Genomic DNA, 27443 nt, shown 5'->3' with positions numbered 1-27443 from the left:
TCTAACTGGGGTTGGGAACCAGGCGAGCCCGACCTCGGCGGCCTTTGATCTCTAGGCGCCCAGAGATTAGCTCCCAAAGGAATCTGCTGAGAGACGAGAGTAAACCCTGCTCCGCCTGCCGGGGGCTGAGTCAGGGGCGGGGCTGGGGGCGGGGCCGAGAAGAGGGGCGGGTGCTTCCGGGCCCTCTTTTTCCCGGATTCAGAAGACACGTTTCAAGCCCAGCTGCAGTGAAGTTCCTGCACTCTGAGCGTCATAACCTGCACCATGCCCATGATCCTGGGTTACTGGGACATCCGCGGGGTGAGCGGGGGTCCTCCAGGGCGGGGAAGGTGGAGGCGGGTGGGGAAATGCTGCGCCCCGCTGGGAAAATGCTGCAAAGCTGAGGCCTGTTCAAACCAGAAACTTCCACGGGACTTGCTGCAGCGGAGCCCCTCTCCCCTCAGCCCGATCATCTTATCTGGGTGTTGGCTTGTATGTGTGTGGCGTGGGTGGGCTGGTGGAGGTGATGGTGCTGAGGGAGTTGGAGGTGTGGAAGTGACCTGGAACAGTGAGAGTTTTGCAGTCAAGACTGACGTCTGCCCTCTGTCTCACCATCTCTCCCAGCTAGCCCATGCCATCCGCCTTCTCCTGGAGTACACAGATACAAACTATGAGGAGAGACAGTACTCGGTAGGAGATGGTAATGGAATCCTTTTTCTATTCTAACTTCTGCTCATCTCATGCTGATTTGTTGCCAAGCAACCCATGTTATGCCCTTATTGGTCCCATCCCTTAAACTCCACCAGCTGGAAAAGGGACCTGCCCCTTCCCAAAGCCTTTAGGGGTGCAGCTGTCCTCCAAAGCAGGACATGAGAGCCCCTGTGGCAGCCTTGGGCTCCACTTAGTGCTTGCGTTAGCTCTCTGTAAGCCTCAATTCAGGGAGGTTCCAAATCCTTCTAAGTGTGCTTTCCGCTAAAGCACCATGTGAGATTAGAATCCAGTTCAGATTCCAGATCCACTAGTTTGGAGGATCTTGCCTCTGATTCCTTGGTGGGTCCCCTGGGAAGGAGGGTTGGATTTGTGGGAGGTTGTTTCACTGCATCTTCTTTTTCGCAGCTCCCGACTATGACAGAAGCCAGTGGCTGAATGAAAAATTCAAGCTGGGCCTGGACTTCCCCAATGTAGGTGCAGGGGCTGAGGTGCTGGGAGGCAGAGTGGACAGTGTCTCCATCCATCTCCTGTCGTGGCTTAGAGGTTGCAGAATCTGTTGCCTTCTGCTCTGTCTCGAAGCTTCCTGGTTCACTCCTCTGCCTTTCCATGATGCTTTGTGTCCCAGCTTATCCCTTCATTTTGCAGCATATTATTTAGTGCCCACCATAGTATTTAGGTTCTGTGAGTGCCAGGTTTCATCTCTGCCCTTGGTCAATGGAGGGAGTGCAGGGGAGTCTGGTGGCCCAAATAACCAGACCCTGTTGTTCTTCCAGCTGCCCTACTTAATCGATGGGACTCACAAGCTCACCCAGAGCAACGCCATCCTTCGGTACATTGCTCGCAAGCACAACATGTGTGAGTGGGTCTGGGGTTGGGGGCAGGGGCACAGGTCGTCATGCCCTGGGCTGGGCTGGAGGCGATACTGAGGTTGAGTCTCTGTTGTGTGTCCACAGGTGGGGAGACAGAGGAGGAGATGATTCGTGTGGACATTTTGGAGAACCAGGTTATGGATGTCCGCTTTGCCATGGCCAGGATCTGCTACAGCCCTGACTTTGTGAGTCCTCTCACTTGGCGGGACAGGGTGTGAGATGCTTGTCAGGATCTTATCTACTGGTCTTTTAGATTTTTACTTCGTTAGAGCTACTTATCCACCAAGACATTTTCTTGGAAACTCTGATTCAGTTCCCACAAATCTTAAGAAGAGTCCAGCTTCTCCTAGATGGAAATTCACTTCCTAGACAGGATATTTTCCTCCTTACCCCAGCACCTCCTCTCCACATCTAAGGCCTAAACACATGTGTCCAGTGGGCAGCCCAGGGTCAGACTTTATTCCTCTCCTTCCTTCCTTTCAGCTTCCAGTTCTCTCCAACTGTCCAGAAACTGCCCAGGTGTCCATACCATTCCAGTCTCCTACTTTGAACATAGGACTTCTTTCCTAGCCATTTTAGTGTTGATCAGCCTGAGGTCTCAGGACCAAGCTCTGCCAGGTCTCACAGCACTGCTGGTCTGACCCAGGGCATTGTCTGGAGCTGAGTGGTGACAGGTTCAGAAACAGTGTGGTTTTGCCCTTTGCCTTCCCATAGTCTCTCACAGATAGGAGATGGTTCCTACAGGAGTCTAGTGAACACAGGTGGGTTAAATTGCCCCTGGGCCCTGATTCATGTGCAGTCAAGGGACATGACTGCTCACCTGACAGCCGGGATCAGACACAGCCCTAGGAGGACTGCTCTCTGCCAGGGAGTCTGTGTGTGAGGGTGGTGACAGCTGTTTTGTGTCTCAGGAGAAACTGAAGCCTGGTTTCTTGAAGGAGATCCCTGAGAAAATCAAGCTGTTCTCAGAGTTTCTGGGGAAGAGGCCTTGGTTTGCAGGGGACAAGGTAAGTTGGACGGCTTTGGGGGTGGGATAGCTGTCATTTTTCCCATGTTCAGAGTTCGGTCTGCATTCATGCTTTGTCTTTCTGCAGCTCACCTATGTGGATTTCCTGGTTTATGACGTCCTTGACATGCACCGCATATTTGAGCCCAAGTGCCTGGATGAATTCCCAAACCTGAAAGATTTCATTTCTCGTTTTGAGGTGATTCCCCTGAACTCCTTAGTATTTACATCTTTCTTATCTTTCTTATTCTCCCTGATTTCCTAGTTGGAACTACAATGAAGAATAGCATTTATGGAAAATTTTGTTTACCAGACTCTCTTCTCAGTTACTGATGTGTATTCTGTCACATTTAATCTTTATAACATTCCTACATGTAGAACAATTATCCTCTCCATCTTAAAGATAAGGAATTAAGCTGAAAGGATAAGTAATTTCTGAAGGTCACACAACCAGTACAGGCTGTACTGGGTTGCTAGTCAGACCATCTGGCTTCTATGGGCAGCAGTCAGTGCCTCTCCATTTCCTGTACTGAAATGAAAAGCTCAGGTCCTTTTATTGTCTGGGCTCACAGTTCTGGAAATTGTGTAGGAAGCAGAATATTCAGGAGATGGTATGCAGCTGGCATTAGTAGAATGAGACACAGTAGGATTGATATCAAGTAGTAAAAACACAGACAATATATTCTCCTGATCTCCAAAGGGCTCTGCAGCAACTGCACCTGTTGTTCTGAGATTGTCAGATCTGTAGTTGGTGCTGGGATTTGGGTACATACAGAGGTGTCCAGTGCAAGGATTTCATCTTGACACATCTTATGGTGGGCAGTTCCTTCATTCCTCATCTCCAGTCCCTTTTTCCTTCCTGTTACCCCAGTTTCCATCTCAGAGATGCGATAGTGCATTCATTTTAAGTCACATTCACTGATCTGATCCTCTCCCCTGTATGAGACACTGTGTCAGGCACAAGGGGGATACACAAGTCATGCAGCCCTGGTGCCCAGCCTCTTGGGCTCAGTGCAGCTGGAGAACTACAGGGACCCCAAGCTGTGTGGTGTGGGTGGAGCCGCCTTGGTCCTGTAGGAGCACAGCCTGACCTCACCTCCCAGCTCATCATTCACCCAACTGGAGAGCAACAGAGTCTGCTTTGTGACGGATATGGGAATTTGAAGCTCTCGTCCAGGAGGTTTTTTTGGCCTCTAATCTGTTTTGTATTCCTACTCCCCATCTTGAAATTTGCTTTCTCAGCTAGTTCTCATCAGCTCTGGTTCTGGTCCAAGGCTTGTTGCCTTGAGAATTTTGCAAGAGCTGGGGTGACTGCCCATCAGGGAGGATGGGGACAGATGTGGCCTGCAGTGTGTGGCCTGTTGGACCCTGGGCTGTGGGGTACAGGCAGCCCTAGATCTTGGAGTCCTGGGAACTCCTGGGCACTGTCTGTCTTGGGAAGATGGTGCACAGGTACACCTGAGTGTCTCACTGTCTGGTTGGCTGTAGCAGGACTGAGGATGATGTAGGTTGAGGCCCAGTGAGAGTGGACTCAGGTCCCATGCCAGGCAGTTGGTCTGTGTCTTTTAAGTAGAATAATTAGAGTCTGGCCTGAGCTAGTCTTGCTGCTCCACACCCTCCTATCATGTTTCATCCATGTTTTGCTGAGTAATTGGGTGAAATGTGGTCTCTTCTTTATGTTGCCTGGCCACTTTCTGAGCCCTTTTGTTTTGCTAGACATTCATCCCTCTGTGGGCAAACCCTGTGAACTAGGAGCCTTTTCTGAGGAGGAGATTATTTTTTGTTTGATGAGAAGAACAAATACTCCTATGATGAGATGTTGATGGAGAAACATTCGACACCACTTAAGAGCAGTGAGTTTTGACTTTATTTGGAGACCTTCAATTTTGTTTGGAACCCAGGAGGCAGCTTCTCATTGAGCTCTGAAGATGTAGGGTAGGAGACAGTAGGTATATGAATTTTTGGCTGGGACATACATATAGTCAAGCATGCATCTTGGTAAAAGATTAGTGCTAATTATAGAAAAACAAACATCTTAAGTTAATGATCTTAGTGCTTTTTCTCTGTGTAGGGAGATGGGTAAATCTGGAGTCATGAAAATTCTTTTTTTGAGATGCATCCTAACTCTCTGGGGGCCCCATGTCTGAAACACAGAATGTTTCATCCTGGTTTTCTTCATCCTGAAATCTCCTCAGGGTATTGTCTGTGGTTGACCACAGTAGATTGTAGCTTACCCTTTTGTATAACCAGTTAGGAGGGAATATCTTCAGGCTTTTTACTGTTCATGGAAACGATGTAAGATTTGCATTCATTCTTTTATTTTCATAAATTTAAAAAAGTTATTTATTTATTTTTGGCTGGGCTGGGTCTTCATTGCTGGGCCTTGGCCTTCTCTAGTTGCAGGGAGCTTGGTCTACTCTCAAGTTGCCGTACTCCGGCTTCTAATGCAGTAGCTTTTCTTGTTGCAGAGCACTGGACTCTAGGCACTTGAGGTTCAGTAGTGGCTCTCAGGCTCTAGAGTGTAGGCTCAGTTGCCCCAGGGCATGTGACATCTTCCCAGACCAGGGATTGAACCCATGTCCACTGTTTTGGCAGGCAGATTCTCAACCAGTGGACCGCCAGGGAAGTCCTTCATTCTTGACAAATCCTTTAAAAGGCTGTAAATTAGATTTTGGGTGAGGGAGCCTTTCCAGTTGTTTGAGTTTAAAAACACCTCTTTTCCGTTATTTCTTCCCTTTGGTGTTAGATTCTATCTTATTAAGTTAATCAGGCTTAGTCTCAGGTCATTGTGTGCTATATTTACATATCTGATATGAAAAGATTTTTAAAAATATATAATTTTTTTGGCTACATTGCATGTTAGTTGTGTCATGTGGGATCTTCCATTGTGGTACTCAGGCTTCTACTTATGGTGCGTGGGCTTCAGAGCACATGGGCTCAGTAGTTGTGGTGTGCGGGCTTAGTTGCCCCAGGGCATGTAGGATCTTAGTTCCTTGACCAGGGATTGAACTGCCTTCACTGCACTGGAAGGCAGATTCCTAACAACTGGTCCACCAGGGAAGTCCCCTGATATGTGGAGATTTGCAAGACAAACACAGTTGCTTTCAATTTCCCTAAGAACTGGGCTGCTATCTTAATGATATCAAAAGATTGATTTGACCAACTACCTTTTTTAAAATTTTGCTTTTTTATATCAGTAGGAAAATTTCCAACTAAACTAGAAATCAAAATATTTCTATATTCTAGAACTTTAGGGTTCAGTGTATCACGTCTTCAAATGTTTGCAGAAGGCCCTCTTTCTGAGTGCACAAGTCAAACTCAGACCAAATTTACCCTTGGTCAAAAACAAAACCAACCCACCAAATAAAACCCCAAACCAAACTCCAATATTGCTTTTATTAGGCCCTGAATATTAGATTGCAGTTTTAACCTTATGGTATGTGGGCTCAGGTAACCCTATTGGTTTCCTCTGTTATATTTAATTAACAGTGCCTGAGAGGCAGATTATATGCCTTGTCTTATGCCAGGCAGGGGAGCATTCCCCAGTGAGACATGTTTGTATATCCCCACAGTATAATCAGGTAAAAGGGATATAACCATCTCACATAAAGCCTGTTCCAAGTTTAGTCTGCTTGCTGCACAACAGGCCAATCATCTGAGAGACGATGTGCAGACTGAGAAGATGGTAGACTAATGTCTCAAAATAACCATCTTATCAGGGGCTGGATGCCAGGTTCTTTTATAGAACAGAGATGGGGGAGGTGAGGAAGTAAAGTAAAAAGTCATTAATCTTGCAAATATCTCCTGGAACTGCTAGCCTTGGGGAAGGGATATGTTAATTTTTTCCTTCCTGTAGCCATCCCCATGTGGACAGGGTCCTGAACAAGGGCACTTTGGTTTAACATTCAGGCAGAGGGGAAGGGTTCCCCAAGGCAGGCCATTATGTAGGGAGGGTATCCTTTTAGTGAACAAAAGCAATGGGAAGCAAAGTTTAAAGTAAAAGAAACAGATCTGGACTTCTCTGTTGGTACAGTGGATAAGAATCTGCCTGCCAGTGCAGGGGACATGGGTTCGATCCCTGTTCTGGGAAGATTCCACATGATGCAGAGCAACTAAGCCTGCATCACGACTAATGAGCCCGGCTCTAGGGCCTGAAAGCCACAACTACTAGTCTGTGTGCTGCAACTACCTACTGAAGCCCATGCACCTAGAGTCTGTGTGCTCCAACCAGAGAAGCTACTGCAATGAGAAGACTGTGCATCATAATGAAGAGTAGCCCTCACTGGCTGCAACTAGAGAAAGCCCAGGCTCATAATGAAGACCCAGTGCAGCCAAAAAAAAAAAAAAAGGATACAAATCTTAAAAAAAAAAAAAGAAACAGATCCAACATGGAGGCAGATTTTGTTCTTCCCCGTAACAAATAAACTTTCATCTCAATTCTATCAACTATTAATACTTTACCTTTAACCGTAGCCCTTGTAAGGATCCTGTTAACAAGTCTTGGTCTTACAGGGAGTCCCAGAAACTTTCCTTTTTATTCCCTGCCCATTTTACCCCGTTCTGTCCCCAGTGAGGGATTGAGGCAAGGGACCCAGGCTTTTTTTGTCAGTCTTTATTGGATTGTTTGGCATATTGCCCTGAGCAATTGCTGGTGAATTTTTCTACCTTCTTGCCTTAAAATTTTCCTACGCTGGGGTAAATAGAGTGAATTTGTTTGGGTCTCTTTCACATTTAAGGGGACTGATAAGGGGTCTTTTTGGCCAGTCCAAAACATCTTTTTTGGTAGTGTTGTATCAAAATCTTTGATTTCATGCCATCAAAGTCTGTTTCATTTATCATACCTCTCAATAGCCATCCAAAGATTTTCATCCTACTGGGACCAGTCCCTTTAAAATTTCTACTTTGTAGGAAGAACTCACTTGACTTTCTCCTCAGCTTGTTTCTCCTCAACTATTCCCTTGTTAATTAACCTAATTAACTTTAGTTATTCTTTTGTTTTTATTAGCATCTGTAAGATCCGTTGAGGGGAAGCTGAGACCACAAATAAAACTCGAGGAACAATTTTTGTTGGTTGGTTGGTTGATTTGAAACTAAGGAAGTTCTTAAGGTTAGCCACCATTATGTATCTGTGTATCCACCCTTTAATTTGATTTTTCCATAGGTACCAGCTAAACAACTGTTTTCAATGAGAAGTCTCTAAAAATTTACCAATTTAGCAGGTTTCCCAGTTTAAAGGATCCATTGTTAGAATTCTTAGTTATGATTCAAACCAATAAGAGGCAAGAGGAATCACCACAAGAGAGTGCAAAGGATGCAGCCTTCTCAAGAACCAGGAAGTTTACTCCCAAATATAGTCTAAGGAAGTAAAGGCCTTTGTTGTGTAGGGAGACACAAGGAGGGTTGAAACAACAAAGACCCTTTATGAACTGGGACCCCTAATGACACATTTACCTAATGCTAGCATAGCTGGACAAAAATTGGAATCATAGTCTATGCAACTTGCTGCCAACCATACACCATATGTGTACCTTCACGATTAGAAAGACTAAGCTTTCAAAGTGCACTGGAAGGTGCCTAAGAAGATGAGGTAGAACTTTTACATCTCAGAGGTACAAGGAGATGATGCAAGTTCTTCCTAGGACTTTTGTTTCCTTAAGGTCAGAATTTGAAAACAAAAATTTTTGGCCAAAGTAATCACAATTTTACCAAGCCTTCTGAATCATTCAGTGTGTTTTATCTTATAACCCATTCCTCTAGCTGTGTACACAAAAAAAACCCTAATTTTGAATGTCAAAGAACCCTTTTTTGACCATTTTTAGGATGAGATCTACTTTGGTATAGTTTCCCCAATTAAGTAAGTATTTGCAAGTATAAACTCCATATGTAATGTACCTGAACCTGCCTGTAGTGTCAGTCTTAGGTTGGCAATCTGTCACCCCTCTTTCTTTTGTTTATAAAGCTTTTGTTTACTATTTCACAGTATGTTTGTCAGAATAAATTTCTTTTGATAAGTGTGTGTGGTGGGCCCTTTTGCTATTTGGGAGCTTAACTCTCATTGTCACCCTATAGCCATTTCAGGTCTTTAATATGTCTCAATTTCTTCTGACAGTCTGAAAACACTGTGGGCATTGGGAACACAGGTTGGCCAAACCTTTTGTGTGTGTCCCTGGATGAGCAAGATTCTTTAAAAAGTGGGATTCCCTATGGGATTGTTGTGTGGTATGAGGACTTCCCTCCACCACTCCTACAAGTTTCTCAGTTGCCTGAAAAAGCCCTGCTTGGCCAGGAGCAGCTCTGTCCCTTACTATGGAGCTAAGAGATCTCAGGTGGTATCTACACTATATTCCAACCAACTCTGGTTAATTAGTCGGTTCAAGGAAGGACACCAACCAGCCCCTGACCTACGCACCCAACCTGAACCTTCCCAGTGTCTCAGCCGGGTACTTTCTCAGTATCTCTAAAATGAGATGACAGGAAGCTTTTTCATGTATCACTGAGGAAAACTCAGGATTGTCAACCAAAATGGTAAATCTGAGATCATGAGAGATTCACCCAAATTCATATGATCACGTACAGAGGTGGGCCGGCACAAGGGGCCTTGCTGGTGCCAAGGCTCCAGCTCCTTGTAAGGTTCCAGTACCAGTAAGAAGTCTCATTTGGACTCCTTTGTGGTCACTATAACTGTCCACTGGAAACAAAGCCCACACAATGTAAGAGCAGTGAGTTTCCCTTTTATTTGGAGACCTTACCAAGGACTGTATGCTAGGAGACACCCTCTCAGATATCTCGGATATCTCTGGGAAACTGCTTTTAGGAGGTGGAGGAGGAGGTCTGGGAAATAGGAGTAATCAATTATACATCTTGGTAAAGATCACTGCTAATCACCAAAAGCTAGGGATCTCAAGTTACTGATTTTAGTGCTTTACTCTGCATAGAAAACTATACAAACCTAGGTTGATTAGAGTGCTTCTTTAGATGCATCTTAACTGTCTAGGGACTATGTATCCAAAACAGACAATGTTTCATCTGTTTTTTTCCCAACCTGAATTCCCCTGTGGGCACACTGTTGGTGGGCAACTGCCAGGAGTGGTCACTTAAATGTATAAGTGGATGTTGAGTGAGTCTCCTTTTTTTTTTTTTTTTCAGCTGTGAGGAAGGTGGTGTAGCAGAGAGACCTCAGAATTGAAAGGGAGAGCAAGCAGGCTGCATTCTAGCCATATTATTTATGTGCAGTGTGAGCATGAGGGAGGTGCTTATCCTCTGTGTGCCTCAGTTTCCCTTCTGATAAATGGTCTCAGTAGAACCCATCTTGCAGGGGAGTCATTTAGGGATTCTGAACCTATGTCATCATCTCTAGCAACAAGCACTGAATGGAGTCTCCATATGTCATGTTTTTTCAAGATATCACTTGAATTACAGATAATCGGAAGAGTTAACTTTCCAGAGTTGGGGATACCAGGAGGATGGTATTTTGTCCCAATGTTTGACTCCACATGGAAGGGCTATACCTAGGTTCCAAACTTAGGGAGAACTGCATGAACCGTAGTGGAGCCCCAGACTTGAAGCCTGACCTTTTTCCCACCCTCAGGGCCTGAAGAAGATCTCTGCCTACATGAAGTCCAGCCGCTTCCTCCCAGGCCCTCTGTTCCTGAAGCTTGCCGTGTGGGGCAACAAGTAGTGCCTGCAACAAGGAGATGGGAGTGAGGAGCCAGTGCCCTGGAGACCAAGTGGACCTTCCTGCACACAGTACCATCTGTCTTTTTCTTTATCTTTCTGTTCACTCTAGATGCTTCCTTGGCCCTTTATCTCCTTCCCACCCCCACCCCCCTTTTCATCCATCCTTTAATTCAGTTTCCCACCTTTTTTTTCATGTTTTTTTAGCATAGGTCCTCCCCCACCCCACATTATCCCTCCTGCACTAAAGCCACCCAGATTATCCTTCCCTTCCATGGTTGCTTCTGCTGTGAGGAGCCCAGCCAGATCCCTGGCCTGTGGGGCTCTGTTCTGAGCTCCCGCATTGCCCTGAAGACCAGACCTGGCCTGGTGTGCAGTCTGTGCTTCCCAGTGTGGTTCCTGCCCAGCCTGTCTGGTCCCCAGTAAAGCCTTATCACACCTGACCTGCTGTGTCTTGTCTTATTCCCTCCTGGCTTCCTGGAGTCATGACTGGCTATGTTGGGTGTGTGGTGGTGTTCATTTTCTCTTCTGTTGTGCTCTGCAGGGCCACATGGATGGGCGTGTGTGTGTGTGTGTGTGTGTGTGTGTGTGTGTGTGTGTGTGTGTGTGTGTGTGTGTGTTGGGAGGTTGGGCACAGGTGGGATTATACTATTGCTTGTTCATTTCTATCTCCACTTCATGTACCTCTGTTCCTTAGCATGAGGTCTCTACAGAAGGCGGGCCCTTCTGTGCCTGGTTTCCTCTTTAATTCAGCATTCATGGGATGCCTCCTTTCAGCTTGCAGTACTCTGTGTCATGGTTCAAGGGGCTCTTGGGTGCTGGTTAAGGGATCTGAGTAGTCTACTGATGGTGTGGGATCCTGGTGGATTCACTTCTGTCACCTTCTCCTGGAAGTTTTCTCTGCTTTAGATACCCTTCATCTGTGTTCTGACAACATATCTCAATAAAATTTGCCGGCACTGTATTATAATCATTGTTTTACTTGTTTTCTCTCTAACTTGGTCATAAAGACATTGAGGAGAGAATCCATTTCTTATTTGACTTTATATCTCACATCTATTATACTGCCTTGCACACAGTAAATTGCCGGAGTCCCTCTCCAGCTGGTCCAGGGGTCCCCAAGGGATGAACGGCGTCAGCGAAAGGAAAAGAGACAGAGAGTTTTCTTTGATGGCCCAAAGACCACACACTTTATTGCTTTAGTTTCTATTTATATAGCATATGATCTTCTACGTAATGATTCTTACAATATTTTTCCATTTAGATCAACATCCCCTGATTCTAAGATGTGTTAAAAGTTTTTTCTTAGTCTATTGTCACATTTTGGTTACATGTTTACCCCGAAACCTATTTTTATTTTACTGAAACATAATCTATAAATCATATTATTCCATCTGCTTATTTTGTACAGCCTGCTACTACAGTGAGTACAGCGTCTTGCTTCAATGACTAAAAACTATAGAGGTGGCTAAGGGCAGTGTTTCATAGTACAGCCATTGTCAGTGGTGGATTGTTTACCATCTACCCACATACCACAAGACTATTTCTGGCAAGGGGAAATCTTTTGCAGTTATCTAGAAACTATTTACAATACGATTTATATATATCTTTCCCGTTTATGCTTAGATTCTGAGGGGAAAAGGCAATTGGCTTAGTTTCTGTAACCATCCCTGATACATGACCCAAATTTTCCAGTCATCAATAACAATTTCCTCATGAGGCCAGGTCACAATAGGCTTAGGGCTTGTTTTCCAAATGATCATGGCCTTATTCCCTGGCTGAATGTTAGGGACCCACCAGTCAGGGGCCTCAGTAGGTTTAATCATTTTTGGAATGTTTCTCTGGGGCAAGGGATCATTTTTCTTTTTATTGAACTCTCATGATCTCATCATGGAAGCCCCTACAACTCCAGCCATCAGAGAATGAAACAGAGTTAGCCACAACAAAAGCATAGAAACAGGAAGGAGGGAAGGTTCTGATCCTGGAGAGAAACGCTTTGCAGTTTCTTCTTGATTGGTGCCGTGACTTTGTCACCCGGCAGTAGTTCCAGAACAGCTCCCAACAGTAAATGTTCAATAATAGTTGGAAATGTGAAAGAAGTATCTCTAGTTAAAACCCTGGGAAACTCTACAGCCATTTTATGGATTTAGAGCTCTGCATACAGGTACCTAGCTTCCAGGTGGTGCTAGTGGTAAAGAACTCACCTGCCAATGCAGGAGATGTAAGAGATGCAGAGGAGCCTAGCAGGCTACAGTCCATGGGGTCGCAGAGTCAGACTCAACTGAAGCGACTCAGCACTATATAGTTTCCTGAGCCACTTAAGATAAAGAATCAACATCAGAAGATTTGAAATCTATAGGTCTAGGGGAAAGCCATTAGGTCTCACTAACTTAAACATTTAGTGGGCTGTAGCTGGCCCTTGGATAACTTGACCTGAAATGAGCAGGGCTAGTGTGCTGGACCAAAGTGTAGCCACTCTGTGCAGTCAGGAGAGAGAGTGCCATTTTAGGTAAAGTGTAGGCCTCATCAGATAACAATATGATTAGCAGGTCCTTCAAAGAGTGGATGGATGGTGGAGTTGGGCTTGTTATAGCATGGCCTCAAGTCTTGACTTGGCCTCAAGTCATAGCCCTCAGGTGCTTTGGAGAAGAGTCCTGTTGGGTATTTGTCTGGGTGCTCATTTCTTGCAGTTATTAAGCAAAAAACATTAAGCAAAAGTAGAAATAATGTGAAGTAAATGATTTTTTAAATAAATAAATGATTATTTCAAAAAGTAAAACTGCTAACATAAAAATGTCCAGTAAACTAATAGTTAATGAAACTTATAAGTCAGTAAGTATTTTTGGTTTTGCAGGCCATATGGTCTCCATCATCACAATTGTTCATCTTTATTACTGTAGTGTGAAAGCAGCCATGGGACATATATAAATGAATGGATAGAGCTGTATTTCAACAGAACTTCAAAAACAGGTGAACTTACTTCTCTGACTCCAGATTTAAATGCTCAAATTAAAAAGGCATAGCTAGTGTGGGAGGGAGGGTTAAGAGAGAGGGGACATTTGTATACCTATGGCTGATTCATGTTGATTATATGACAGAAATCAACATAATATTATAAAGCAATTATCCTCCAAATAAAAAATAAATAGCTATCTTAAAACTTAAATCTTAGATTCAGATGTAAGAGGTGACCATCAAAAAAACATAAAGAACAAAATAACTCAATCCTTTAAAAAAATGAGGCAATATGTGATAATGAAGACAGTTGCAAATAAAGTCTGAACACATTTGTTTAAATGTGAATATATTTCTTCTTAATAGTATTTCTTATTTTCCATACTTTTCATCTTAAACTTGGTTCCTTTTGTAAATTCTTGCAATCCTAGTTTGCATTTTGTTATTAAAAATGTTATAAGCAAGTGGGAAATTTTTTTCTCATATATAATTTGTCAGTATCTTGTCAATGGTTATTTCTACTGTTTTATTTTCAGATTAAAAAATGTTCTCTATAACCTAAAGTTACACAGACAACACTTATAAACTCAAAAAAATTAGCAAGATGAAGACACATTTAGATTCTACTGTTTGTATTTATTATACTATTAATCTTGTGTTCTGAGTCTATTTCATATAGAAACACTGTTAATTCACTGAGAATTCAGGTCAGAAGTAGAACTGGAGGGAATTATGGAAGACCGTACAGAAGAAAGACCACAGGCTAGACTTCTCAACTGGATACTGGACACTGTATGTTTTGATGTCTTGCACAGTGTTCTCTAAAATATTAGAACCTGTCAACATTTACAGTCGAGAGAGAGCACATGTAAAGCCAGAAGACATGACCACACTGACACTGAATGTCAGCAAGACAACCACTGGCTGCATCACGCCCTTCAGCCCCCTCTCCATTTCCCGAGTCCCCACTGCCCCCTACTGCCTTCCACACACCCACTCCCCCACTGGTGGGACCCCTGAATCTGGAGGCTGAGTCTGAGAGCCTGCTCAGCCAGGCCTCCTCCTCCTCCTGCAGAACTGACGTCTTCCTCCTGACGGGGCCACCTGTGCTCGGGGCCCATCCCTGGGTCCTCAGTTCCTTGTCCTACCAGGCACTGCCTCTTTCTCCTGTCTTCAACCTCTCTCCTTCTCAGTGCCCCTCGGTGTTTGAACACTGAAAATCTCTTCCATATTTAAAAATTCCTCCTTGTATTTCCTAGAAGACTTTCAGCCTTTATTACCCAGGATGGTCTTACTTATGGTGCTGCTATATGTCAGGATCATAGTGATTGTTTTTTCATAAAGGAAAATGATAAATGGATGCGTTCGATTGCATTATGTTACAGCATCTGCTTTGCCTATTTTAAATATTACTATTGTGCTTAATGTTGCTTTGGAAAGTCATTTTCTCAGTGAAATCTAGTGGTGTTTCTGTAAGTTCAAGATGTAGAAAGGTCAGAATTGTAATTCCATATTATGTTATGAAATGTGTAACTACTGTGAAAGTCAGCACTTTTGGTGACCATAGTTACCATCGCCTCCCTGTGGGCAGAAGGACAAGAGAATCCACTTGACCCTGAGCTACATCCTGAGTCTGGACCCAGAGCTGAGCCCTGAGGAATGGCAGGGGAGGAATGGCTGGGACCATCCGTAGAGGGACTGAGCTCTGCTGGTCTCTGCTGACACACTCTCTCTGCTTTCAAATTTAGCAGAGATGAGCAAACTCTAAGTCTGTGATTTAACAGAGATTAGAAAAAGTCTGCTGCTGCTAAGTCACTTTAGTCGTGTCTGACTCTGTGCGACCCCATAGACGGCAGCCCACCAGGCTCCGCCGTCCCTGGGATTCTCCAGGCAAGAACACTGGAGTGGATTGCCATTTCCTCCTCTAGGGGATCTTCCAAACCCAGGGATCGAAACCATGGCTCCTGAGTCTCCTTCACTGGCAGGCATATTCTTTACCACTGAGCCACTTGGAAAACTCTATTTTTAAACATATATTTTTGTAGTATACCAACTTTGTGTTTTTGGAGAAAGGCATGGCAATCCACTCCAGTATTCTTGCCTGGAGTATCCCGTGGAAAGAGAGCCTGGTGGGCTTATAGTCCATGGGGTTGCAAAGAGTCAGACATGACTGAGACAATTTAGCATATAACACATAGCACAACTTTGTGTTTTAATTTATAAAATTCATTTGTTTTTCAAACTTTCTCTCATGTGTTTCCTACATCCACTACTTTGTAATATCCTTTCAACAAACAAAAAAACCCAGAGCCCACCCCATGTCCTATTCTCCTAATTTTGAAATAACCTTCTGCCTCAAAGAGGAAAGTTGGCAGGTAGGACATTGTCCTTGTGCAGTTTGTACCACAAGTCACAGATCACAGAATAACTTCAAAGGACACTGAGCCCACACACTACTATATATAAGACAGATAATCAACAAGGACATACTATACAGTACAGGGGACTCTAGTGGTTCAGATGGTAAAGAATCTGCCTGCAATGCAGGAGACCTGGGTTCAATCCCTGGGTTGGGAAGATCTCCTGGAGGAGGGCATGGCACCCCACTCTGGTATTCTTGCCTGGAGAATCCCCATGGACAGAGGAGCCTGGTGGACACATACAGTCCATGGGGTCACAAAGAGTCAGACACAACTGAGAGACTAAGCACAGCACAGGGAACTCGACTCAGTATTCTGTGATAACCTATATGAGAAAAGAATCTGAAAATGAATGAATATATGTTTATGTATAATTGAATCACTTTGTTGTACACCTGAAATAAACCAGGATTGTAAATCAAATATACTTCAATAAAATTTTTTTTAAAGGCACAGATCACTCTCTTAAAATCACATTGGGTCAGGAGGCAGGGTGAGGGCTGGGATCTGTGGATCTAGGTAGCCAAGGGTGTCTGGGCCACTCTGACTCTGGTCCTGAGTGGAGTCATCCAGGCTGTCACCCTTCTCTGGACACCCTCTGGAGCCGCCCACACAGAGGACAGGTCTTCTCCCCTGGGTCACTGTCCCATCAATGTGAGAGACATGGAGCTGTCTGTCAGGACATCTCTGGAGCTGCCCCTGGGTACCCTCCCTCCTGTGCATGACTCTGGATTTAGATTCACAAGTGAGGCCATAAACTACTTGATTAATTTATGTTATATTTTTATTTTTAGGCACATGAGGAGGGCAGGGCCCTCCACAGTCCCGGAAAGGAAGACATGGAGGACACATTTCCTTTCTCTGCCTCCTCACCTCTTTCTATCGCACTGATATCTGTCCTGGAAGACTGCAGCTATCATGGATTGTAAATCATGGGGGAGCGTTAGGGTTGCAAATCACGGGGGAGCGTTAGGATTGCCTGGGTTCTCATCTTCATTCACGGGTCGATTTAATGTTATGATTCAGGCTTGTTTCCCAAGGGCACTGGCAACTCCCCCGGTTAGCTGACGTCTAACTGGGGTCGGGAACCAGGCGAGCCCGACCTCGGCGGCCTTTGATCTCTAGGCGCCCAGAGATTAGCTCCCAAAGCAATCTGCTGAGAGACGAGAGTAGACCCTGTTCTGCCTGCTGGGGGCTGACTCAGGGGCTGGGCTGGGGGCTGACTCAGGGGCTGGGCTGGGGGCGGGGCCGAGAAGAGGGGCGGGTGCTTCCGGGCCCTCTTTTTCCCGGATTCAGAAGACACGTTTCAAGCCCAGCTGCAGTGAAGCTCCTGCACTCTGAGCGTCATAACCTGCACCATGCCCATGATCCTGGGTTACTGGGACATCCGCGGGGTGAGCGGGGGTCCTCCAGGGCGGGGAAGGTGGAGGCGGGTGGGGAAATGCTGCGCCCCGCTGGGAAAATGCTGCAAAGCTGAGGCCTGTTCAAACCAGAAACTTCCACGGGACTTGCTGCAGCGGAGCCCCTCTCCCCTCAGCCCGATCATCTTATCTGGGTGTTGGCTTGTATGTGTGTGGCGTGGGTGGGCTGGTGGAGGTGATGGTGCTGAGGGAGTTGGAGGTGTGGAAGTGACCTGGAACAGTGAGAGTTTTGCAGTCAAGACTGACGTCTGCCCTCTGTCTCACCATCTCTCCCAGCTAGCCCATCCATCCGCCTTCTCCTGGAGTACACAGATACAAACTATGAGGAGAGACAGTACTCGGTTGGAGATGGTAATGGAATCCATTTCCTATTCTGACTTCTGCCCAACTCATGCTGATTTGTTGCCAAGCAACCCATGTTCTGCCTTTGTTGCTCCATTCCTAAAACTCCACCAGCTGGAGTAGGGATTTGCCCCTTCCCAAAGCCTTTGGGGGTGCAGCTGTCCTCCAAAGCAGAACATGAGAGCCCCTTTGGGCTCCGCTTAGTGCTTGCATTAGCTCTTTGTAAGCCTCAACTCAGGGAGGTTCCAAATCCTTCTAAGTGTGCTTTCAACCCTAAAGATTTCCCCCAAATCTCACATGGATATGAGATTAGAATCCAGTTCAGAATCCATATCCACCAGTTCAGGGGGTCTTGCCTCTGATTCCTTGGTGGGTTCCCCGGGAAGGAGAGTTGAATCTGTGGGAGGTTGTTTCACTGCATCTTCTTTTTCACAGCTCCCGACTATGACAGAAGCCAGTGGCTGAATGAAAAATTCAGGCTGGGCCTGGACTTCCCCAATGTAGGTGCAGGGGCTGAGGTGCTGGGAGGTGGAGTGGACAGTGTCTCCATCCATCTTCTTTCCTGGCTTAGAGGTTTCAGGAACAGGTGCCTTCTGCTCTGTCTCTCAGCTTCCTGGTTCTCTCCCCTGCCCTGCCATGATACTCTGTGTCCCAGCTCATTCCTCCATTTTACAGCATATTATTTAGTGCCCACCATAGTATTTAGGTTCTGTGAATGCCAGATTTCATCTCTGCCCTTGGTCAATGGAGGGAGTGCAGGGGAGTCTGGTGGCCCAAATAACCAGACTCTGTTGTTCTTCCAGCTTCCCTACTTAATCGATGGGACTCACAAGCTCACCCAGAGCAACGCCATCCTTCGGTACATTGCTCGCAAGCACAACATGTGTGAGTAGGGCTGGGGTTGGGGGCAGGGACACAGGTGGCCATGCCCTGGGTTGGGCTGGAATGGGATGCCAAGGGTGAGTCTCTGTTTGTGTCCACAGGTGGGGAGACAGAGGAGGAGATGATTCGTGTGGACATTTTGGAGAACCAGGTTATGGATGTCCGCTTTGCCATGATCAGGATCTGCTACAGCCCTGACTTTGTGAGTCCTTCCCACTGACTTGGAGAGGGTGTGAGATGCTTGTCAGGATCTCATCTACTGGTGTTTTAGATTTTGATCTTCTTGGAGCTTTTTATCCACCAAGACATTTCCTTGGAAACTCTGACTTAGTACCCACTAATCTTAAGAGGAGTCCAGTTTCCCCTGGATAGAAATTCAATTCGTAAACAGAATGTTTTCCTCCTTACCACACAGCCTCCTTCTTGGCATCTCAGGGATCAGGACATGTGCCCAGTGGGCAGCACAGGGTTAGACTTTATTCCTCTCCCTCCTTCCTTTCAGCTTCCAGTTCTCTCCAAGTGTCCAGAAACTGCTCAGGCGTCCACACCATTCCTGTCTCCCACACTGGAATGTAGGACTTCTTTCCTAGTCATTTTAGTGTTGATCGGCCTGAGGTCTGAGGCCCAAGCTCTGCCAGGTCTCACGGCACTGCTGGTCTGACCCAGGGCAGGGGTCTGGAACTGAGCGGTGACAGGTCCAGGAACAGTGTATTTTTGCTCTTTGCCTTCCCATTGCTTCTCACAGATGGGAGGTGGTACCCATAGAAGTCTAGTGAACACAGGTAGATTAAATTGCCCCTGGGTCCTGATTCATGTGCAGTCAAGGGACATGACTGCTCACCTGACAGCTGGGATCAGACACAGCCCTGGGAGGACTGCTCTCTGCCAGGGAGTCTGTGTGTGAGGGTGGTGACAGCTGTTTTGTGTCTCAGGAGAAACTGAAGCCTGGTTTCTTGAAGGAGATCCCTGAGAAAATCAAGCTGTTCTCAGAGTTTCTGGGGAAGAGGCCTTGGTTTGCAGGGGACAAGGTAAGTTGGACGGCTTTGGGGGTGGGATAGCTGTCATTTTTCCCATGTTCAGAGTTCGGTCTGCATTCATGCTTTGTCTTTCTGCAGCTCACCTATGTGGATTTCCTGGTTTACGACGTCCTTGACACGTACCGCATATTTGAGCCCAAGTGCCTGGATGAATTCCCAAACCTGAAAGACTTCATTTCTCGTTTTGAGGTGATTCCCCTGAACTCCTTAGTATTTACATCTTTCTTCTCTTTCTTATTCTCCCTGATTTCCTAGTTGGAACTATGATGAAGAATAGCATTTATGGAGATCTTGGTTTATGCCAGAATCTCTGCTCAGCAGCTGATATATATTGTGTCAAATTTAATCTTTATATAACATTGCTATATGGTAGAAGAATTATCCTCTGCATTTTACAGATAAGGAGTCAACCTGAAAGAACAAGTAGTTTCTGCAGGTCATAGAACCAGTACAGGTTGTGCTGGGCTCCCAGTCAGAGCATCTAACTTCTACAGGCAGCATCAGTGGCTCCTCATTTCCTATGGGAAAAAGAAACCTCAGATCCCTTTCATGACTGTGTTCACAGTTCTGGAAAGTGTGGAGGAAGCGGAACCTTCAGGAGATGGTATGCAGCTGGCATTAGTAGAGTGAGACACAGTAGGATTGATATCAAGTAGTAAAAACACAGACAATATTTTCTCCTGATCTCTAAAGGGCTCTGCAGCAATTGAGCCCCCACCTGTTGTTCTGAGATTCTCAGGGCTGTAGTTGGTGTTGGGATTTGGGTACAAACAGAGGTGTCCTGTGCAAGGATTTTCATCTTGACATATCTTATGATGGGCAGTTCCTTCATTCCTCATCTCCTGTCCCTTCTTCCTTCATGTTAACTCCAGATTCCATCTCAGAGATGCAATAGTGCATTCATTTTAAGTCACATTCACTGATCTGATCCTCTCCCCTGTATGAGACACTGTGTCAGGCACAAGGGGGATACACAAGTCATGCAGCCCTGGTGCCCAGCCTCTTGGGCTCAGTGCAGCTGGAGAACTACAGGGACCCCAAGCTGTGTGGTGTGGGTGGAGCCGCCTTGGTCCTGGAGGAGCACAGCCTGACCTCACCTCTCAGCTCTTCATTGTCACCCTCAGTCGACTAATTTGAGAGCAAAGAAGTCTGCGTTGTGATGGATTTGGGAATTTGAGGCTTTAGTCATAAAGGCTTTCAGCCTGAAATCTGTTTCGTATTCCCACTCCTCATCATGAAATCTGCTTTCTCACCTAGTTCTCATCCGCTCTGGTTTTGGCCCAAGACTTGTTGCCTTGAGAATTTTCCAAGAACTGGGATTACTGCCCTGCAGAGAGGATGGGGACAGATGTGGGCTGCAGTGTGTGGCCTGTTGGGCCCTGGGCTGTGGGGCACAGGCAGCCCTAGATATTGGAGTCCTCGGAACTCTTGGGCATTGTCTGTCTTGGGAAGGTGGTGCACAGATACACCTGAGTGTTGCTGCCTGATTGGCTGCAGCGGGACTGGGGATGAGATAGGTTGGGGCCCAGTGAGACTGGGCTGAGGTCCCATGCCAGGTAGTTGGACTGTGTCCTTTCAGTGGAATAATTAGAGTGTGGCTTGGGCTAGTCTTGGTGCTCCACACCCTCCTATCATGTTTCATCCATGTTTTGCTGAGTCATTGGGTGAGATGTGGTTCTGCAAGTTGCTCGGGCACTTTCTGAACTCTTTTGTTGCTTTTGTTTTGCTAGGGGCGCATCTGTCTATGCGAACCCTGGGAACCTAGGAGCCTTTTCTGAAAAAGAGAATATTTTTGCATAAAGAGAAGAACAAATACTCCTATAATGAGATGTTGATTGGAAAACATTTGACAGAACTTAAGAGCAGCATATTACAGTTTTATTTGGAGACCTTACTGAGGACTGTAGCCCAAGAGACAGCCTCTCAGAGAGCTCTGAAGATGTAGGGTAGGAGACAGTAGGTACATGAATTTTTGACTGGGAAATACATGTAGCCAAGCATGCATCTTGATAAAAGATTAGTGCTAATCATCGGAACACCGACATCTCAAGTTAATAATCTTAGTGCTTTTCTATGTGTAGGAAGATGCATAAATCTTAGGTCACTGTAATTCTTAGTTTGGGATGCATCCTAACTCTCTATAGGACCCCATGTCCAAAGCACAGAATGTTTAATCCTGGTTTTCTTCATCCTGAGCTCTCCTCAGGGTACACTGTTTGTGAGGGACTGGAGTTGGTGGCAACTTACCCCTTTCTATAACCAATAATGAAGGAAAATCTTCAGGCTTTTTACCCCTCATGGAAAAGAATAAGATTTGTATTCATTCTTTTTTTTTCGTAGATTTTTAAAAATATGTATTTATTTTTGTCTCAGCTACAGTCTTCTTCGTTCCTGGGGACAGGTTTCTCTAGTTGCAGCTCGCTGGGACTAATCTCTCGTGTGGTCATCCGGCTTCTATTGCAGTGGCTTCTCTTGTCATGGAGCATGGGCTCTAGGCGTGTGGACTTCAGTACTTGCCGCTCTGGCTATAGAGCCCAGGCTCAGTAGTTGTGGTACATGGGCCCATTTGCGCTGGGCATGTTGAAACTTCCCAGTCCAGGGTCAAACCCATGTCCCCTGCATTGGCAGGCAGATTTTCAACCACTGGACCACTAGAGAAGTCCTTGCATTCATTTTTTACAAACCCTTAAAGAGATTGTTAAGTATATTGTGAGTAAAGAAGCCTTTCCAACCATTTGAGTTTAAAGAGGCCTCTTTGTTATTTCTTCCCTTTGGTGTCAGGTTCTACCTTATTAAGTTAATCCTGCTTTGTCTCAGGTCATTGTGAGCTGTATTTACATTTCTGGTGTGTGGAGATTTTTTAAAAACATTTATTTGTTTGACTGCATAGCGTGTTAGTTGCGTCATGCCGGATCTTTCACTGTGGTACTTGGGCTTTTTCCAGTTGTGGTGTGCAGGCTTTAGAGCTCATGAGCTTAGTAGTTGTGATGTGAGAGCTTCATTGCCCCAGGGCATGTGGGATCTTTGTTCCTGACCAGCAATTGAACCTGAGTCCCTGCATTGGAAGGCAGATTCCTAACCACTAGACAACCAGGGAAGTCCCTTGATATGTGGAGATTTGCAAGACAAACATAGTTGCTTTTAATTCTCTGAAGAACTGGGCTGCCACCTAAATGATGGCAAAAGATTGATTTTCCCAACTACGTTTTCTTTAATTTGCTTTTTTATATCAGTAGGAAAATTTCCAACTCAACTGGAAATCAAAAGATTTCTGTATTCTTGATCTGTATTCATGATCAATGTATCATGTCTTCAGATGTTTGCAGAAGGCCATCTTTCTGAGTGCACAAGTCAAACTCAGGCCAATTTATCATAGGAACAAAGATAAAACCAACCAACCAAACAAACCCCCCAGACCAAACTCCATTATTGCTTCTATTAGGCCCTGAGTGCTGCTGCTAAGTCACTTCAGTCATGTCCGACTCTGTGCGACCCCATAGACGACAGCCTACCAGGCTCCCCCATCCCTGGGATTCTCCAGGCAAGAACACTGGAGTGGGTTGCCATTTCCTTCTCCTTAGGCCCTGAATATTAGACTGCAATTTTTATCTCATAGTTTGTGGGCTTAGGTAACCCTATTAGTTTCCTTTATTATGTTTGATTAAAATTGTTTGAGAGGCAGATTATATGCCCTGTCTTATGCCAGGCAGGGGAGCATTCCCCAGTGAGACATGTTTGTATATCCCCACAGTATAATCAGGTAAAAGAGATGTAACCATCTTACATAAAGCCTGTTCAAATATACCACTTTTTAAATATGTTACCAAATCCAAGCTTGGTCTGCTTGCTGCACAACAGACCAATAATCTGAGAGACAAGGTGTTGAGGGAGGGAATGTGACTTTATTCAGAAAGCTGGCGGACTGAGAAAATGGCAGACAAGTGTCCCAAAATAACCAACTTATCAGGGTCTGAATGCCCATATGCCTCAGTTTTATAGAACTGAGAGTGGGTAAGTGAGAAAGTAAAGTAAAAAGGCCATTAATCTTGCAAATGTCTTCTGGAATGACCAGCCTCGTGGAGGGGATGTGTTAATTTCTTCTTTCCTGTAGCCATCCATAGGTAGCCAGGGTCTTGAACAAAGGTACTTTGGTTTAACATTCAGGCAGAGGGGCAGGGTTCCCCTGTGTAGGCTATTATATATAGGCAGTGTCCTTTTAGTGAACAAAAGCAATGAGAAGCAATGCTTAAAGTAAAAGAAACAGATCCAACGTGGCATCAGATTTTGTTTTTACCTGTAACAAATCTCAGTTCTATCAACTGTTATACCTTTAACTGTAGCCCTTGTCAGGACTCTGTTAACAACTCTTGGTCTTATAAGGAGTCATAGAAACTTCCCCTTTTATTTCCCAGGCCATTTTATACCCAGTCCTGTATAAAAGGTTTTGAGCTCCAGTGAGGAGTTGAGCCAAGGGATCCAGGCCTTTTTGTCAGTCTCTAACTGGATTGATTGCCCCATGCAATTGCTGGTCAAGTATCTCAGTGTAATTTTTTTACCCTCTTACCTTTAAAATTTTTCTAAACTGGGGTAAGTAGAATGGACTTGTTTGGGTCCCTTTAATGTTTGGGGGACTGACAAAGGGGTCTTTCTGGCCCGTCGAAAACATCCTTTTTGGTAGTGTTGTATCAAAACTTTTGTTTTCATGCCATCAAAGTCTGTTTCATTTATCTCATCTCTTAATAACCATATAAAGGTATTTATCCTGTTGGGACCAGTCCCTTTAAAATTTCCTACTTGTAGGAAGAAATCACTTGATTTTCCTCTCAGCTTTTATTCCCTTATTTATTAACCTAATTAACTTTAGTTATTCTATTGTTTTTATTAGCACCTATAAGATCAATTGAGGGGAAGTGTGAGACCACAAATAAGGCTCTATGAAAAACTTTTGTTTGTTGGTTGATTGATTTGAAACTAAGGAAGTTCTTAAGGTTAGCAGTGATTATATTTCTTTGTAGCCATCTTTAATTAAAAATTTTTTTTAATTTAAACTTTTAATTTTCTATTGGAGTATAGCTGATTATCAATACTGTGAATATCTACCTTTTAATTGTATCTTTCCATGGGTACCAATAAAACAACTGTTTACAATGAGAGTTCTCTAACAATTTACCAATTTAGAAGTTTTTCCAGTTTAAAAGATCCATTGTTAGGATTCTTAGTTGTGATTCAAACCAGTAAGAGGCAAGAAGAATCCCCACAAGAGAGTACAAAGGATGCAGCCTTCTCAAGAACCAGGAAGTTTACTCCCAAATATAGTCTAAGAAAGTAAAGGCTTTTGTTGTACAGGGAGACACAAGGAAGGTTGAAACAACAAACACCCTTTTATGAATTGGGACCCTTAATGACACATTTACCTAATGCTAGCATAGCTGCACAAAAAGACTTGGAATCGCAGTCTACGCAGCTTGGTGCTGAGTGTTCACCATATGTGTTCCTTTACAGTTGCAGAGACTAATCTCTCAAAATGCACTAGAAGATGCCTAAGAAGATGAGGTAGAACACTGATGTCTCAAAGGTACAGGGAGATGAAGCAAGGTCCTTCTATAAGGCCTTTTGTTTCCTTAAGGTCAAGAAAAAAGAAAGGTTTTAAAAACTATTTTTGCCAAAATATTCACAATTTTACCAAGTGTTCTGAATTATTGTTGCTTTTGTGGGCATCGATTTTGGTGTTATAAAAAGGAAGTTCAGAGAGAGTTGAATAGCATGAAGGAGAGCATTGCAGAATATCCTTAGAGGAGCAGGGAGGAGCAGTGGAGAGCAGGGCCAGCTTCAGGGGCCTTTTAAAAATTCTGATAAAATTTCAAACAATTTTTTGTTGGTTTTCTGCAAGAAGTTACGTTCTCATTTCCTCTTTTAGAAGCTTCTAAATACAAATTGAAACAGACCTTTTATTCAGTCTGTTGGATCTTGTAGTCTATTTCTTTAGCTGTGTACATGAAAAAAAAACCCAATTTTGTGATGTCAAAGAACCCCACTTTGGTGATTTTTAGGACAAGATCTCCTCTGGTATAGTTTAAGCTTCATATGTAATGTACCCAAACCTGTGGTGTTAGTCACTGTTTAGCAACTGATCACCCCTCTTTCTTTTGCCTAGAAAGTTTGATTTCCCATTTCAGAGTCTGTCTGGACAAATTGCTATTGATAACTGTATGTAGTGGGCCCTTCTGCTGTTTGTGAGCTTAACTCTCCTAGTTGTCATCCTATAGTCATTTCAGGTTTTATACATGTCTCAGTTTTTCCTTCTGACAGTCTAAAACCACCGTGGGCACTGGGAACACAGGATCGCCAAACCTTTTGTGTGCATCTCCCAGATGGGCAAGTTTCTTTAAAGAGTGGGTTTCCCTACGGGACTGCTGCATGGTATGAGGACTGGCCTCCACCTCTGCTACAAGTTTCTCAATTGCCTTGGAAAGCCTTGCTTAGCCAAGAGGAGCTCTGTTCCTTATCTAAAGAGCTAAGAGCTCTCCTGTAGTATCTACACTGTATTCCTACCAACTCTAGTAAAGTGGTCACTTCAAGGAAAGACACCAACCAACCCCTGATCTATTCATCCTGACCTATTCTCTCCAATGGGTACTTTCGCAGTATTTCTGAACTGAGAAGTCAGGTACATTTTCACCCACCACTGAAGAAAAGTCGGGATTGTCAACTAAGATGGTAAATCTGAGATCACTAGAGAACTCAGCCAAATTCGTATTCATAAATAGAGATGTAGACCAGCACAAGGGGGCTTGCTGGTACCAATGTTCCACCTCCTGGTAACGTTCCAGTGAGGGGAAAAAGTCTTCTCTGGGCCCTGTTGGAGTCACCAAACCTGTCTACCGGAAAGGAAAGCCCACACAATGTAACAGCATGGTGGGCAACTGCCCTGAGGGTCACTTAACTGTTTGTGTAAGTGGATGATGAGTGAGCCTCCTTGTTGTTTTCAGCTGTGGGGAAAAGGGTGCAGCGGAGAGACTCAGAACGGAGAGAGAGAGTGAGCAGGCTGCATTCTAGCCATATTACTTATGTGCAGTGTGATCGTGAGGGAGGTGCTTATCCTCTGTGTGCCTCAGTTTCCCTTCTGGTAAATAGTCTCCATAGAACCCATCTTGCAGGGGAGTCGTGTAGAGATTCTGAACCTATGTCATCATGCCTAGTAGATAGGTAGCACCTAATACAGTATAGAGTCTCTGTATGTGGTGAGTCTGGGTATCAGATGAATTACAGGAAATTGGAAGAGTTAACTTTCCAGAGCTGGGGACCCCAGAAGACTATCTTTTGCCCCAACATTTGACTCCCACATGGAAGGGCTGTACCCCAGGTCCCAAACTTGGGGAAAGCTGCTTGGGATCCAGTGGGGCAGCAGACCCAGTGTTCTTTTTCCCACCCTCAGGGCCTGAAGAAGATCTCTGCCTACATGAAGTCCAGCCGCTTCCTCCCAGCTCCTCTGTTTTTAAAAACTGCCTTGTGGGGCAACAAGTAGTGCCTGAAATCAGAAGATGGGCACGAGGAGCCAGAGACCAGGTGGACCTCCTGCCCGCAGAACCATCGGTCTTTTTCTTTTTCCTTCTGTTCACTCTAGATGGCTTCTTGGCCCCCTTATCTCCCTCCCACACCCCTTTCCGTCCCTACTTTAAAGATTCAGTTTCCCACTATTTTTGAGCAGATTTCCTCCCCCACCGCACATTATCCCTCCTTCATTAAAGTCACCCAGGCTGTCCTTCCCCTCCATGATTACTTCTGCTGTGAGCAGCCCAGCCAGACCCCTGACCCACGGGGCTCTGTTCTGAGCTCCCAGCACTGCAGGTCTAAAGACCAGACCTGGCCTGGTGTGCAAGCCCTGCTTCCCAGTATGGTTCCTGCCCAGCCTGTCTGATCCCCAATAAAGCCTTAATCATACCTGCTGTGTCTTGTCTTATTCTCTTGGGGCTTCCTGGAGTCATGACTGACTGTGTTGGGTGTGTGTGGGTGTCTATTTTTCCTAGTGTTGTCCACTGCAGGGCTATATGGATGGTCATGCGTGTGTGTGTGGTAGGAGGTTGGGCACAGGTGGGATTATACCATTGCTTGTTCATTTCTGTCTCCACTTCATGCACCTCTGTTCC

General features: G+C 45.0%; 2 protein-coding genes across 7 annotated transcripts; both read left to right on the top strand.

Moving 5' to 3' along the window:
• The first annotated feature begins 194 nt into the window (after positions 1 to 194).
• On the top strand, positions 195 to 10682 carry LOC145505339 (glutathione S-transferase Mu 1). 3 transcript variants are annotated; one of them, XR_014052947.1, is made up of 8 exons: positions 195 to 300; positions 604 to 679; positions 1096 to 1160; positions 1464 to 1545; positions 1644 to 1744; positions 2471 to 2566; positions 2654 to 4903; positions 6897 to 8573. XR_014052947.1 is itself a non-coding variant. In XM_081487054.1 (8 exons), exons 1-8 carry the CDS (start codon positions 265 to 267, stop codon positions 10241 to 10243), a joined length of 657 nt encoding a protein of 218 aa, XP_081343180.1. In that variant the 5' UTR covers positions 195 to 264; the 3' UTR covers positions 10244 to 10682. The 3 variants fall into 3 exon arrangements, 2 of the variants coding, with proteins under 2 accessions (XP_081343180.1, XP_081343181.1); XM_081487054.1 differs by lacking the exon at positions 6897 to 8573 and adding an exon at positions 10154 to 10682 and having other exon boundaries at positions 2654 to 2764; XM_081487055.1 differs by lacking the exons at positions 2654 to 4903; positions 6897 to 8573 and adding an exon at positions 10154 to 10682.
• A 6220-nt stretch (positions 10683 to 16902) lies between these two features.
• Positions 16903 to 27237, top strand: LOC145505337 (glutathione S-transferase Mu 1-like). Of its 4 annotated transcripts, none has more exons than XM_081487048.1 (8): positions 16903 to 17018; positions 17312 to 17386; positions 17813 to 17877; positions 18181 to 18262; positions 18361 to 18461; positions 19192 to 19287; positions 19375 to 19485; positions 26732 to 27237. In XM_081487048.1, the coding sequence occupies exons 1-8, from the start codon at positions 16973 to 16975 to the stop codon at positions 26819 to 26821; spliced, it is 666 nt and encodes a 221-aa protein (XP_081343174.1). In that variant the 5' UTR covers positions 16903 to 16972; the 3' UTR covers positions 26822 to 27237. The 4 variants fall into 4 exon arrangements, with proteins under 4 accessions (XP_081343174.1, XP_081343176.1, XP_081343175.1 ...); XM_081487049.1 differs by lacking the exon at positions 16903 to 17018 and adding an exon at positions 24799 to 24871 and having other exon boundaries at positions 17337 to 17599; XM_081487050.1 differs by lacking the exon at positions 19375 to 19485.
• Positions 27238 to 27443: the final 206 nt, after the last annotated feature.

The sequence above is a fragment of the Giraffa tippelskirchi genome, chromosome 5 (assembly GCF_054371585.1).
Source record: "Giraffa tippelskirchi isolate mGirTip1 chromosome 5, T2T-mGirTip1v1.2.pri, whole genome shotgun sequence".
Classification (NCBI taxonomy): Eukaryota; Metazoa; Chordata; class Mammalia; order Artiodactyla; family Giraffidae; genus Giraffa; species Giraffa tippelskirchi.
Note: the sequence above shows the minus strand (reverse complement) of the source record. Positions and strands in the feature narration are given on the sequence as shown.